At 44.7% G+C, this 14,177-nt stretch overlaps 1 protein-coding gene across 1 annotated transcript in view; it reads left to right on the forward strand.

Annotated features, from left to right (window-relative positions):
* Positions 1 to 8,835: 8,835 nt before the first annotated feature.
* The window catches only part of SLC36A2 (solute carrier family 36 member 2), a 33,146-nt gene continuing 27,804 nt past the window's right edge, over positions 8,836 to 14,177 (forward strand). The window contains exons 1-4 of the mRNA XM_008015049.3: positions 8,836 to 9,096; positions 12,138 to 12,228; positions 12,807 to 12,895; positions 13,422 to 13,517. Coding sequence (XP_008013240.3) covers positions 8,942 to 9,096; positions 12,138 to 12,228; positions 12,807 to 12,895; positions 13,422 to 13,517 — 431 coding nt within the window. The 5' untranslated portion in view covers positions 8,836 to 8,941. The remainder of the gene's footprint in view (positions 9,097 to 12,137; positions 12,229 to 12,806; positions 12,896 to 13,421; positions 13,518 to 14,177) is intronic.

Consider the following 14,177-nt stretch of genomic DNA (forward strand, 5'->3'; position numbering starts at 1 on the left):
CATGAAAGTGAACATTGGTTTACCAGCAGCTAGCAACTTCCAAATATGACCTTGTATTTGTGAGGTATTAGCCAAATGTGGCATAGGGGTTGATAGACCACCATCATGCCAAATAATAGTTTCATTGTCATCTGCAGAAATGCTGTGATTACCTTTATGCCAACGCAGGTTGACATGGCTGAATTTAGTCTGAAAATCTCCATGTACACTCCAATCTGTAACAAGGTATTTACAACTCTTCCCTGTTACTTCTAACAACAATCGTGGCCCACTACTTCTACATCTAGTCCACTCTAGTTGGGAAACACCTCCGGACACATCAAGGATAGGGCATAAAGATAATGTACTTGGCAGAGTTTCATTAAGTACTGCAGTATGATTATCCTTAAAACTTTGAGCCACAATAATCATAGTAAAGGCAGAGATATGACTATGGTTATAGCGAACAGCCCAAGCCTCATGAGAAAGATGCAGACAATGTGGACTACCCCCAAGACATATTGGTAACCCTTCAACCCCAAATTGATATGAACTATTTACTGTGCCAGTGTTTAATTCAGGATCCTGGTTTTGAAAAGGCGATAGCATCCAAGCAGTATCATTAGTAAATACTGGGACTTCTCTGTCTCCCCAGGCCACACCTTCATATAAGGGTGGAAAAGGAATATAAGCCCAGTATGTAAATTCTCCAGCTGTTACCTGACAATTTACTATGGCCAGCATAGCCAGGAATAAGGTCAGTGGGGTTTTGGGCTGCCCAGCTTGTTGAACAACCCCTTCAGCTTCTTAACTGTTTCAGTTGTCCCCATGTCGGGGGCTCCGCACGTCGAGTTCTGAAGGTGAATGTTCTCTAAGCACTCAGATTTAGCTCCTGGAGTTCCTTCAGGAACTCTTTGGATCAGCTCCTCTTCGCCATGGCACTGTTTCAACCGTCGAGATGGAAACCACTCGTCTCTGGCACCTGTACGGACAAGAGCATAGCCTCTGCCCCATTGTAAAACTTTTCCTTTTAAATATTTCCCTTGTAATGAAGGATAATACACCCACAGATTACTGTTTTGCAGCTTTTCTAAAGGCTGTTGAAAATGTTTCACTGCTGCAGACTGCTGTGATTGGCGCCAATGGTTGAGAAAATTTAAAGTAAAAAGGGCTTTCAGAATTTGATGTTTTGGGGAATCTCGCCCATCTCCCCCTTTTAGTTTTAAAAGTTGTAATTTTAGGGTAGCATTGGCTCTTTCAATAATTGCTTGACCTTGACTGTTAAATGGAATACCAGTGGAATGATGAATATGGTATAAAGAGAGGAAGGCAGCCAATTTGCGAGAGCAGTAAGCAGGGACATTATCAGTTTTTAATTCAGCAGGGACTCCCGTAACTGCAAAGCAAGTAAGTAAATGAGTAATAACAGAGTCAGCCTTTTCAGAGGGTAATGGCGTAGCCCACTGGAAATGTGACCACATATCAATAGTATGATGAACATATTTTAAATGACCAAAGGAAGGAACATAGTTGCATCTATTTGCCAAATGTGATTTTGTTGAATGCCTTGAGGATTAATACCTGGAGTTAAAAAAGGTGCAATAATAGGAGCACAAGGTGGGCAGGCACCGACAATAGCTCGGGCTTGACGGCGTGTTATAGAAAATCGCCGTTGTAATCCTAAACTATAAGTATGATGTAGTTGGTGCTCATCCTGAGCCCGTTGGACACTGCCAATAAGTAAAGAATCACTACCTATATTACAAGGGGTTTGAGGCCAGTCTTGTAGAACCATAAGTATGGCAAAAAGTTCCCCTTGTTGTACTGATTCAAATGGATAGTGAGAAATTTTTGAATTGTCTGAAGTCCAGTATCCAGCCTTTCCATTGCTTGAAGCAACAGTACAAAAGGTGGGACCTTTAACTGGAGTGTAAGAGATAGGATTATATGGCAGTAAAGAATATTGTTGCAGAAAAGCAAATAATTTATTATTAGGATAATGCTGAGAAAAAGAACCAGTATACTCAGCGCAACCCTTATGAATTTGTCAACCCTTATGAATTTCCAAAAGAGATTCAATGGATTGATTAGATAATCGGGTAATAATTTGTATAGGGTCAGCACCAAGCAACTGATGAGCTCGATGTCGTCCTTTAATAATTAATTCAGCCAATTTATCAATATATGGGTGAATTTTTTTAATGGCTTTATTAGCCAAAAACAGCCACTCCAGAATATTATTATCTTGGTGTAAAACGGCCGTTGGTGAATGGGGAGTATGAAAAAGACACAACGAAAGTGGAAGATTGGGTGCAATATAATCAAGGTGAGCTTCACTAATTCTATTTTCTACAAATGACAATTCTTCTTCTGCTACAGGGGATAAAGTCCCCATAGGTTGAATACAAGTATTTACAGCTCTAAGATCAGTTAATAAGTGCCATTTCCCTTTTTTTTTTTTTTTTTTTTTTTTTGACAAGACAAACACAGGGGAATTCCATGCAGAAGTACTTGGTTCAATATGCCCCTTGGCCAATTGTTCCTTAACTAAATTCTTTAAAGCCTTAAGTTTTTCTTTAGATAATGGCCACTGTTCCACCCAAACAGGAGTTGTAGTTTTCCACTTTAATTGTAAAGCTTGAGGCTTGTGGATAGTGGCTAAGAGTTTAAAGGATTGTAGCCCATTTTGACCATCATATTTTTGGCAGCAGAAGAAATATGAGGAATGCTTAAAAAGGCACCAAATTGTTGTAAAAGATCAAGGCCCCAAAGGTTAATATTAATGGGAACAATATAAAAGAACACTTTTCCTTGTTGTCTTTCAGGTCCTACACAGCTCAGGGGCTCGACACTTTGGTAGACTATAGAAGCAGTACCTAGGCCAGATAGAGTAACCGATACTTGTTTCTTTTTCTAATGATAGGCCATTGAGCCAAACATTATTATATACATCCGCTCCTGTGTCGACTAATCCCTCAAAAAGAATCCCATTAATTTGCAATGAACATAAACATTTTTGATCAGAAACTAAAGTTTCCCAGAAAACAGTTTTCCCAGTACTACCGAAATCTCCTTGATGAGACACATCTCTAGAAAAGAAAGGGAAAAAAAAGGCAATAAAAGCAATTGTGCAATATGTTCCCCTGCCTCTAGGTGCATAAATTGTGAAACTTGTAGCATAATAAGGATTTCATCAGCAAAATCAGGATCAATAATTCCTGGGACCACCATTAACCCCCACATAGCGCTGCTGCTTCAACCTAGTAAAAGTCCTACATGTATAAAGTATCAGGTTGGACAATAGCTAGGTCAGCAGCGGCACTCTGCTTAGTGGCAGCATAAAGCTGAGAAACTGGGGTAGGGTAAGATGTCTTTAAGGAGGACTCAAGGTCATTCCTTGCTGTTGTAAGTCACTGCTCACTGGGTACTGGGGTAGGCCTGCATTGTAGTTTTTGGGGCCCCAAGCCTACGGGCCCCGGCTCCCGTTTCCCGAGAGGGGTGACAATACATTCCCACTTTTATCAGTTTTTGAACAGCATTCATTGGTCCAATGTCGACCCTTGCCTCATCGTTTACACATATCAGGTGGTAACCTTTTTTTCTTTTAGAGCAGAAGAGCCTAATTTTTTTGGCATTCCTTTTTAAAATGACCAGGTTTCCCACATTGATAGCATATACCTTGTTTAGAATTGCCTTTTAAAGCCTTAGAAAGTACCCCAGCAAACAATAGAGCATTGTAAATAGCTCCTCCAACATCTGCACAAGCCTGAATGTATTCAACTAAATCAGTTCCACTAGCTTTTAGAGGACGCAGCAATTTTTGGCACTCAGGATTAGCACTCTCAAAAGCCAGAGTATCCAAAAGAATTTTAGCAGCAAGGCCTGAACCTACAGTCTTTAATACAGCATCTTGAAGATGGGCTACAAAATCTGGATACGGCTCAGTGGCTCCTTGTAGGATCTTTACAAAAGATAAAGAAGCCTTACCCGCTATTTCAACCTTAGTCCACGCTTTTATAAACAAGGCTTTAATCTGAGTGAGATCAATATCATCTAGGCCTGCCTGAGCATTAAGAGTGGCGTATTGTCCTGAACCCGTAAGCTGTTCTTCAGTAGGTCCTGGGGGATTTCAGGTAGCATTTCTAGCTTGTACTCTTGCTTCCTCCCACCACCAACTTTTTAATTGAAGCCATTGCGAACGATCAAGGACAGCCTGTCCCAACGTTTCCCAGTCAATAGGAATCATCATATGTTCTAAAGAGAAGGAATCGAGAAGGCCAAGAACAAATGGTGACTGAGGTCCATAATTAGCATTTCTTTCAAAAATTTAAATTGTAGGGCTGTAAAAGTCACATTCTGGCCACCGTTTGGGAACTGAGCATTGGGGCCAAAAGCAGCCCGTCTTATTGGGAATAAATCTAATTCCTCGAAATCATCCTTTTCCTTCGATTCCTTCTTTTCTCCTACAGGAGGAAGAGGCACAGAGAAAACCTGACCTGACACAGGTAAAGAGGTTGGAGATGGAGGCAAAGGGAAGGCTGGTGGCAGAGAGATAGGAGAAACAGGAGCAGCGGTACCTTGCAATTTTAACAACTGTTGTAACATCTCTAAAATGTGCTGCAAATCAGAATTTCCTTCAGATGAAGGAGGTATTAGCTCTTTTTCCAATTCCTTGTCCTCAACAACTGGGGCATAAATATGTTCCTCTCTAGGATCATTCCTCTCTAAAGCTTCAGATGCCTCACCTCCTGTGGCAGTATCGCCATGCTCTGAGTCAGTTTCAAGTAACTCTAATGCCTGAGTAATGGAACTACACAAAGTCCACAAAGTCAGAGGCATTGTTTGCCCCCGCTGATGAGCTCGACACAGGGCTTTAACCACTTGTAACCATTCCTTTTGATTTAACTGCACTTTGGTTTGATATTGAAACCAATAACAATGTTGTTCAACATGGGCAAACAATCGCTTCAAAGTCTTATGTTCCTTAACTAACTTCTACTCCTATAGACATCAACAGTCCCTGGAGTAACCGCAAATATTCAGAGGCCAGAGAGGTGGAATTCCCCATAATTTTCCCGTGGGTCCCCCTTTCTTTATTTACCTGCCCGGGGTGTTCCCCCTCCGGTTCCTTGCTCTCGTGGAGCCACGGACCCTGCTCACTGTGCCAGATATTGGGGTCCGCGTGTTTCCTAAACAAAGGAATGAACACACAAGACAACACAAGACAAGACAAACATGGCGGCCGCCTCGAATGGCGCACTCTGCTTTATTTTATACAGTCGTTTGTGGAATGTTGCCAAGTCACAAGACACATTGTTGTTTTTCTGACCTTTCCCTGACTTTCTGGATTTTCAAGATGTTTACACATAAACAAGCCCCCAGGGTCTGCTGTGAGCAGCTGGCTCCTTTGTCCTCCCTGTAAACAGGGAAGGAACGCCCTGCTTCGTTTGGAAGAGCACAACTTATGGGGAACGCCTTGCTTCGTTTGCGAGAGCAGGATTTATGGGGAACGCCCTGCTTCGTTTGCAGAGCAGGACTTACGGGGAACGCCCTGCTTCATTTGCAAGAGCAGGACTTATCGGGAACACCCTGTTTGTGAGCATGTAGTCCTCTACAGCTGAGGTGGGAGGATCACTTGAGCTTGGGAGGTGGAGGTTGCAGTGAGCCAAGATCACAACATTGCACTCTAGCCTGGGCAATGGAGTGAGACTCTGTTTCAAAAAAACCACACACACACAAGAAAAACCCATTATCCTTTATCCTGATGTTATGTTCTTCCAGCTTTAGGTGGTTGAAATATTCTCTTTTTTAATGGTGATATTTTAAAGGTTTTTAATACAGAGAAATGAGAATTTGTCCATCTATATCAATCCCTAACATTTATTTAGAAATTGGATTGATGCATGAAGATCCAGTCTTGAATGACATAAAGTATGCACAGGAACGGGTTTTCAACTATTTCAGAGTTCCTACTACACCCTAGTCATAGCAGAGGAACACAGAGATAACTCAACCGCAGCTTCAGAGGCACATGCCAAGAGGCCTGGAATCAAAGCTCTGCCTCTAGTACTAACTGGGTCACCTTAGGCAAATGAGGTAACCCCTCTGAGCCTCAGTTTCCTCATCTGTAAAATGGGAGTAATCATAGTGCCTACCTCATGTAACACACTGCATCTAGAGCTTGGCACATAGAATAGACTCAATACATGTGAGTCTCTATTATCATTATTATTTAGATGGCGGTAAGAGGAGTCACAGTCATCAGCCATGAGGAGGTACTATGAGGAGGTACCCAGTGGGGCGAGGATAGGGTGATGAATTTTCATCTGGGTAGGGGTTTCATTTTGTCTCTGAAGTCTCCAACTTCTAGTACTAGTGATCATTTCTACTAGATTATACGACCTCAGGCAAATCATTTCCCAGCTCTCTGCCTTGGTTCTCTAATCTATTAAAAAGGAAGCAATTATTCCCACTCCACAGAACAGTGGAGTCAAACTTTAGCCAGTATCAGAATCACCTGATGAACTTGGCAAAAATATCACGGCACGGATTCTATCCTACTTCAACAAATCTGAGTCTCTGTTCTTTATTATCTCTTCAGATGCTTTCATACACACCATGTTTCAAAACTGCCATAAGCCATGAAAGGAACAAGGCTCTGTGTTTACTCTAAAGGATCATAAGAGATTATTATCATTATTTACATCCCATTTGCTCCACCCTTTTTGAAGATGTCTAGTGGGCAGGCTGTCTTTTCACCAGTTGCCTGCCCCACCCAAGAAAAGCTGGCCTGCATCTCAGCATTACTGAACACCCCATCCAAGCCCTTGGGGTTCTCATGCCTTTGGAAGTCATCTACAATCTAGTATCCATCTTCCAAAGGGGAAGCTGGAGTTTGAAGGGGAATAATATCTTTCCAAGGGTTGCCACAGCTTCATGGTTAGAGCCATAGTGGAACCCAGGGCTTCGAATGCCTGGGCCACCCGTGTTAGAAGGGCTTATTTTGGACATCTCCACCCTGGGAGAAGACCTGCTAACAGGTGGTGCAATGAGTTGGGGTCTAGAGCCCCACCCTACAAGCTTTTTTTTCAGTGATGATGCCTGGGAAGAGCTCTGGCCAAACACTGATATTCCAGCCACCCCTTTCCAAAAGGCCTGAAGATAACTCAGAGTTCTTCTCACCACCTGGAGAGGAAGGCTAGATCTAAACATAGCAAGCTCCTCAACAATCTTATTTACTGACCTTGCTCGAGCAGGACCACAGAGCTGCACCTGCAACCTTAAATCTGAGATTACAAATTTAAATAGTGGAATCTCAGGCTGTAAATGAGTGGGTCACAGGATGCAGCCTGCTACTTTAAAGACCAGCCATACTCCCATGTAATGGTGCCAGACAAGGGAATAGCGCTTCTCAAATCACAGCAAGTGTTTCAGTTGATTCAGGACAAGAAACTTGCAGGGTGGGGCCAGCATTAAAACAAAGGAGACAGTGCTGTGGTCAAAGCTGCAGGCTTCAGACAAAAAGCAAACAAAAACAAAACAAACAACAAGCAATAACAACAACAACGAAAAAAAAATCTGGCTAGTGGGGAGTTCAGATTTACCAAATTCCAGCTGTGACCTCCAGCAAGTAATTCTTTACCTCTCTGAGCCTCAATTTCCACATCTGTAAAAACAAACTAACAAAGCTCCGCAGAGAAGTAGTCAGGCTTTGTGGAGCTTGAAGCGTATCCCATGGAGAAGGGGAAAGTAGTGGTAAGGAAGACCTCTTTAAGAAAACAGCAATACAAAATTGTCCATTCGAAATTGCATACAGGACCTTGGAAAGAGCCCCATGTAAGGGAGGGGCCTGACAAATCTGTCTTGGATGCTTCCAGTTAGCAGTGACATTAGCTAAGCAAAGCTCATGGCATGTAATAAGCCCTTAAGAAATGTTAGTTTTGGGGATGAGATGATGGAGGAGAGAGTGGTATGGCTTGAGTCAAAAGTTGTAATTTTGAGGGAGGAGGAAATTTTGGCCCATTCATCTGCACTGAAGCAGAGATAATGACAGAGAGTGGGATACTAGAGAAACGCCCAAGACCGTCTTTAGCTGCAGAGTTCTATCCTGGATGTCATGTGTGACCTTGGACAAATCTCACCACCTCCTGGCGCCAGTGTCTTTCCCAGCAAAATGTGGCCAGGAGTCATACAATCTCAGCCTCTTCCTCGTTTCCAAAAGAACACTCTTTACTCACTCCATGGAGCCTCCCAAAAGCTAAGAATTAATTAGAGGTAAGTGAGTGACTGTCCCTTTTTTGTTCCAATTTAAGAATGGGGTGCTCCCAGAAGGCATGTCTTACAGCAGATTGTGGAGCCAGTGAGATATGGAAACCTCTACCCTGAGATGAATAAAAGGAGAGGGATTTGTAGGTATTTTCTTGGAGGCAGAAATAGGTTACTGGTTGAAAACCTATTTTCAACCAGTAACCTACTGGTTATTGGGCTAGGTTCCAACTCTGTCACTTTCTGGATGTCTGACCTCGGGCAGTTTCCTTTACTTCAAGAAACCTCAGTTTTCTCCTTATTTAATTGATAGGGTTAAATGAGAAATTGTAGATAAAACACTTAGAGGATTGCTTATTCCTTAGTAAAGGTCTTAATAGATATTCGTTATTAAAATTATCAGTATAATAGTTATCATTATGATTATTATTATGTAATACCAATAAGAATGGGTGATGCCTTTTCCAAATCCCTCCTTCCTCTCCTCCTCCTCCCAGGAGTCCTCTTCCACTGGCTTCTCCAGGCAGGAAGAGGTGCCCTCCAGGGAGGTAGGCGGGGCCTCATTCCAGCTTGGCCAGAGCCAGGCCGGGCACACATCACTGTGCTAGGGTGTACATCTATACTAGACACCTTCCTGCTTCTCTCCTTCCAGAGCAGACCTCTTAGTCACCCTGAGCTCCTCATTTCTTCAGCAGTCATGTCTGTGACAAAAAGTACCGAGGGAGCCGTTGCTGTCAAACTGGACCTTATGTCGCCTCCTGAAAGTGCCAAGAAGTTGGAGAACAAGGACTCTACATTCTTGGATGAAAGTCCTTCAGAGTCACCAGGCTTGAAGAAGACCAAGGGCATAACGTGAGTGCTGTTTTCTGCCATCTCTATTTCCGCTTTCTAGCCTGAAGCTTGCACTAGCAAAAACCCTGAGGTGGGTGTGTCTGACCCTCAATCCCCTGTGCAGATGAAAGACCAAGGTTGCAAAAGGTGCAGTCATGGGCTGAGTCAAGCTGAGAGATTAAAGGGGCAGAAGTAAAGGCTGTCAGAAAAGCCCTTAGGGACATAGTGATCCAGCCCCCAACAGGTACAGGTGGGAAAACTGAGGCTCAGTTACCCTGGACCATACACTGAGTCATTGTTAGGATAGGGGCTAGAATTCAGTGCTGGCCCTAAAGCCATATTTTTGTTCCTGGCCAGCGATGTTAATGTTGGGGATAGAGGTAGAATCCCTAACTTCTTGGAGGAGAAGGTGAGTCCTGAGCTTAAAACCACAGTGGCCTCACTGACCACTAAGTGTTGCCTCCTCCCTGCCTCCTTCCTGCAGTAAGCCTGGCCTCTACTTCCACTGAGAAGCACAGATGACACTCAAAAACACACTTTGTGGAAGGTTCTAGTTTTTTCCACTTTCCGGGGGAGGGGAGTGGGGGTTTTTCACTAGACTTTCAAAACACAAAAAAAGAGGGAAGCTGAGTTACAGGGCTGCAGCTCGCTTCCCCACACCTGACCCCACCACCCAAGCACACTTGCTAGTTTACTTAGGAAAAAAAGGTGTGGGGTGTGGTAATGAAGAGGTTCTGCTGCTTTAAGAAGAAAGATTTTGCGCCACTAGCATAGTAGAAAGAGCACTGGACAGAGAATCAGAAGGCCTGAGTTCAAGTGATGGCTCTGCTCCTTCTCTAAGCCCCAGTTTTTTGATATGCAAAACAGGTGGCAGTGTGAACTAAAGGAGGGTGCATGGAAACAAAATTGAAGGATGTGTTTTTTGGGGGTGCACTGCAGGGAGGGACTGTAAGGGGCAAGCAAAGCCCCTCCCCACAACCATCCAGCAGGACAATTTAGGGATGGACACAATGACTGGCCCTGCTCCCAGTGCTGTTGCCCCAGGGCTAGTCCTGCGAGTTGCTAAGTATTAGTGACCCTTAGAGTGAGCTGTCTATAAGTTGGGGCCAGCCACTGCTAAGTAAAGGCATTTCTCAGTCAGAGGCCTTGAGGGAACCACCTATCTCTTGTGTCCTGAACTGATACAAGGTTTGGTGGCAATTTCAGCAACTTAAGGATCAAAGGAATAAAGCAAGTGAGAGCTAAAGGGAGACTTGTGGCTTGGGGAGAAGCCAAATACGGGCTGGGTAAGCATGGCAACGATGGGGTTGGCTCACCCCGGCTCAAATTCCCACTTAGCTGCTTACCAGCTAGAGCAAATGCTGGAACTTCTCTGTGCCCAGTTTCTCCTCTGTCAATGACAGTTCTCTCCTCCTGGGAGATTTGAGCATAAATTCCCCAGACTCAGTGTCTGTAAGTGCTGGCTGCTGTGAATAAGATGACAGTCCAAGGTGACCGAAGAAAGGAGTTAGAGTTGGAACCCACGTCTCCCAACTCCCAGTTTGGTGCTTTGCATGACTTACCGTGCTATATTTTCAAGTTGGTTGAGTGGCCCATAGTTAAATTCTGATTTCCCTAAGTCCCTTAGTTAGAAATTTCCCAAGTAACCCGCTGACCCTTTCCTACTTGCAAAACAAGCCCATTGCTGGCCTGGCGAGTAGGGTGTAGTGCTCAGTCAGCGATGTGGACACCCACAGGGAGAAAGGCATGCAGGAACTCTCCACCCCCTTTCTCCCTCGATTGTTCTCTTTAACCCTTGATTAATCTATGTACAGAGACTCAGGAGGCTAGAGGGTTTAGAGCTTCAATATGAAGCTTCCTGAGCCTCTGCCCATAGATTCTTTTAAAATAGCATCTTTTAAAAATAGCATCACTCCTGACATTTACAGAGGGTCAACAAAGTTGAACATGTTGCCCAAGATGACACAGCTAGTTAAGTCGTGGCCTTGAGGTTTAATCTCTGGTTTGCCAAATCCCAGAGATCGGGCTCCTTCCAAAGTACCTCTGTGGTTTTACAAAGAATAAGTCTCCTAACCAGAAGGCTCTCATGGGGAATTTCCAAAGTTTCTAAAGTTGCACGTGTAAGTCCCATGCTCACCTTGACTTAACCTGGTCCAGGTACAAAAATGTGTAGAAATAGGTTGTTTTGTAATTCCACTAATAGAGAGGGTACCTCCCTGAAACATTTTTTTCTCCTGATGGTTTAGACCTTGTCCTCTGGGCAAACCTTCATATCTGTCTTAAAGGAAGGGTCTGAGTTTTTGTTTGGGGGAGGGGAGGCGTGCATTCTCCAGCCCTGATACCCTGGGCTGAGAAAAGAAACCCCTCTGGAGCTCAATCCCTGAATGATTATGTCCCACCAGATCCCACCTGGGGACCCAGTCATTTGACCTGTTTATTCAGAAGTCGTAATGATTTCTTCTTCTGCCTGCCCTTTCCCCTTTTCTTTGAGTTCAAGCCTGTCTCTACTACTAGTTTTATGACATTGAGCTAGTTTCTGCTCCGCTCTGAAACTCCATTTCCTCAGTTATGAAATGGGGTTGTTTCTTTACTTACGCTGTCTGAGTTTATCTCTGGGAGGCAGCTCAGCAGAAGTACGGGTGAAGAACAGGGACTCTGAAGCAGGCCTGCATTAAATCTTGGCTCCCCAATCTATCGTGGATAAGTCATTAACAAATCTCTGTGCCTCCGTTTCTTCACCTGCAAGATGATAATCGTATCTTTGTCAGAGCCTGGGCAAGAAGATTCAATGAGATAATACCCATTCAAAGCACCTAGCACAGTGTCTCATATAGCAAGTGTTGCAGCATATATTGAGTGTTAGCTGCTAAAACCAGGACAGTTCTGGGCAAACTGGGAGGGTTGGTAACCTTACAGGAGACCCAGATGTGCCAGGCAAGGACACACGGACTGAGAGATGGCTAGGAGCCCGCCTATCAGGTGCTGGCATGCTGCGAGGGAATGACTGCTGGATCTTCTCACCTCCACACACCCATTCTTCACATCTCCTTCCTCTCCTTTAGAGTGATCCAGGCCTTGATTCACCTGGTGAAAGGCAACATGGGCACAGGGATCCTGGGACTATCCCTCGCTGTGAAGAATGCAGGCATCCTGGTAAGAGAGGCATCACACATGGGGGCTTTATAGTCAGTTGCGGAAGGGAAGTAACAGGAGAGGCTCTAGCGGTTCAGCAACCTGTGGTGAGCAGTCTTTCTGGGAGGCAGCTTGGTGCAGGGTTAGGGTCTAGACATCTAGCCTGGGTTTGAGTTCTGGCTCTGCCACAGACTTTAGTACCCTTGGTAAGTCATTTGCCTGCTCTGCGGGCCTTAGTTTCCTCCCCTGCAGAATGCAAGGATTGGACTATGCCCAGTTTTCCAAGTATGCTCTATAGAGGACCAGGTCTCCTTGGGGATGTTTCAGGGGCCACAAAGTGCACACATGGTCAGGATTCTGTGTCCGCCTACTCCCATCAGTATACCCCATTGTAATTGCTTTATGTGCTTTATTGGAATATTACTTGAGGTCATGTTTGAAAGAATAGCTGTTGCTGCTACAAAAGGGCTTTAAACCCAGTTTGCTAGAGAGTTCTTTGAGTCCTGCATGATATCTACGCTACCAATCCCAGCTTGCAGTATTCTTCATAAATGAATTCTCTTCTCTCCTCCCTCACCCCTTGCCTCCCCTTCCTCCAGATGGGCCCACTCAGTCTGCTGGTGATGGGCTTAATCGCCTGCCACTGTATGCACATCCTGGTCAGGTGTGCCCAGCGCTTCTGTAAGAGGTGAGGAAAACAGCCTCCTTGTGTCAATTCCTTTGGTACATGGTTCTCAGGGACAGCCCAGAAACATCCTATGCGTAATAGAAGTTTACTTCTTAGTTTTCTCCAATAAGGCCAAGAATGAGAGAAGAGCATTCAGGAGCAGGGAGCTCAGGTGAGGCTCTTCTGCATGGCTCCTTAGGAGATCTCAGTCAGGCCATTGTGCTTATCTGGTTGGCTCCTCTGGAAACTGGGCACAAACTGTGCAGAGAATGGTCATGAGGAGTCAATGGGATCATGGATATGAAAACTACCATCCCCATGCAAGGTGTGCATTAGATTCTTGCTGTGTAGTCTCCGCCTCATTTAACAGGTAAGGAAAACAAGCCGCCGAGGAATTACTGCTGAGTGTCAAAGCCTGAGGTCTCTGCGCCCGTGTTCTTTCTGCTCTTTAGCTGTGTCTTTCCTTGTTCTGTGTCTCCTGACTTTTGACCATGTGATTTTAGGCTAAACTATCTCTTGGAAATTGTCTATGCACTCTCTTCTGCAGGCTTAACAAGCCCTTTATGGACTATGGAGACACGGTGATGCATGGACTAGAAGCCAGCCCCAGCGCCTGGCTCCAGAACCACGCTCACTGGGGAAGGTAACCTGTTCTTGCTGTGCCTGCAGTGGGGTAGGACGCAGGAGGAGAAAATGCTGCTATCAGGGATGACTTCTTCCCTGGAAAGGTGGTTTGTTTGGCACTTCTGTGTTAGATGTTGTCCATAGAAGGGATTCATTGGCAACATCCCTGATCCACCCCCACTTCTTGTATATCTCCAGTGACAGGGTGCTCATTTCTTTGCTATGCAGCTTTAATATTATTTACTCTTTTATTAAACCACATTTATCCAGTTACTCCTATGGCCCTGAAAATGCCATGGGGACCAAGAAAACCAAGGCTTTGCCCTTATCGAACCCATAGTCCAGTGAGAAAGGCAGATATTAAACAGCCTAGAACAGAGTTATTTAATAACCTCCTGGATATGTACGATGAAGGAAAGAAGGACTGGTTGCCACCAGGCAGGTTAAGAGATGTGTGTTGGCTTGGGGGAGAGGAGGGCTTTCTAGGGTGGAACAGGTGAGATGAGTTCTGCAGGAAGGAGTCCTGAAGAATGAGGAATCACCTCAAGGAAGGTGGACAGGGGCCTGGAGGGTGGGGCTGGAAGAAGGAAGAGAGGGTGTGAAGGTCCCTGAAGCAAGAAGGTATAGGTGACAGATTCAAGGTACAAGACCAGGTAGCTTGAGGGCAGAGAGTCAGGGA

This window comes from Chlorocebus sabaeus, chromosome 23 (assembly GCF_047675955.1).
Source record: "Chlorocebus sabaeus isolate Y175 chromosome 23, mChlSab1.0.hap1, whole genome shotgun sequence".
Taxonomy (NCBI): Eukaryota; Metazoa; Chordata; class Mammalia; order Primates; family Cercopithecidae; genus Chlorocebus; species Chlorocebus sabaeus.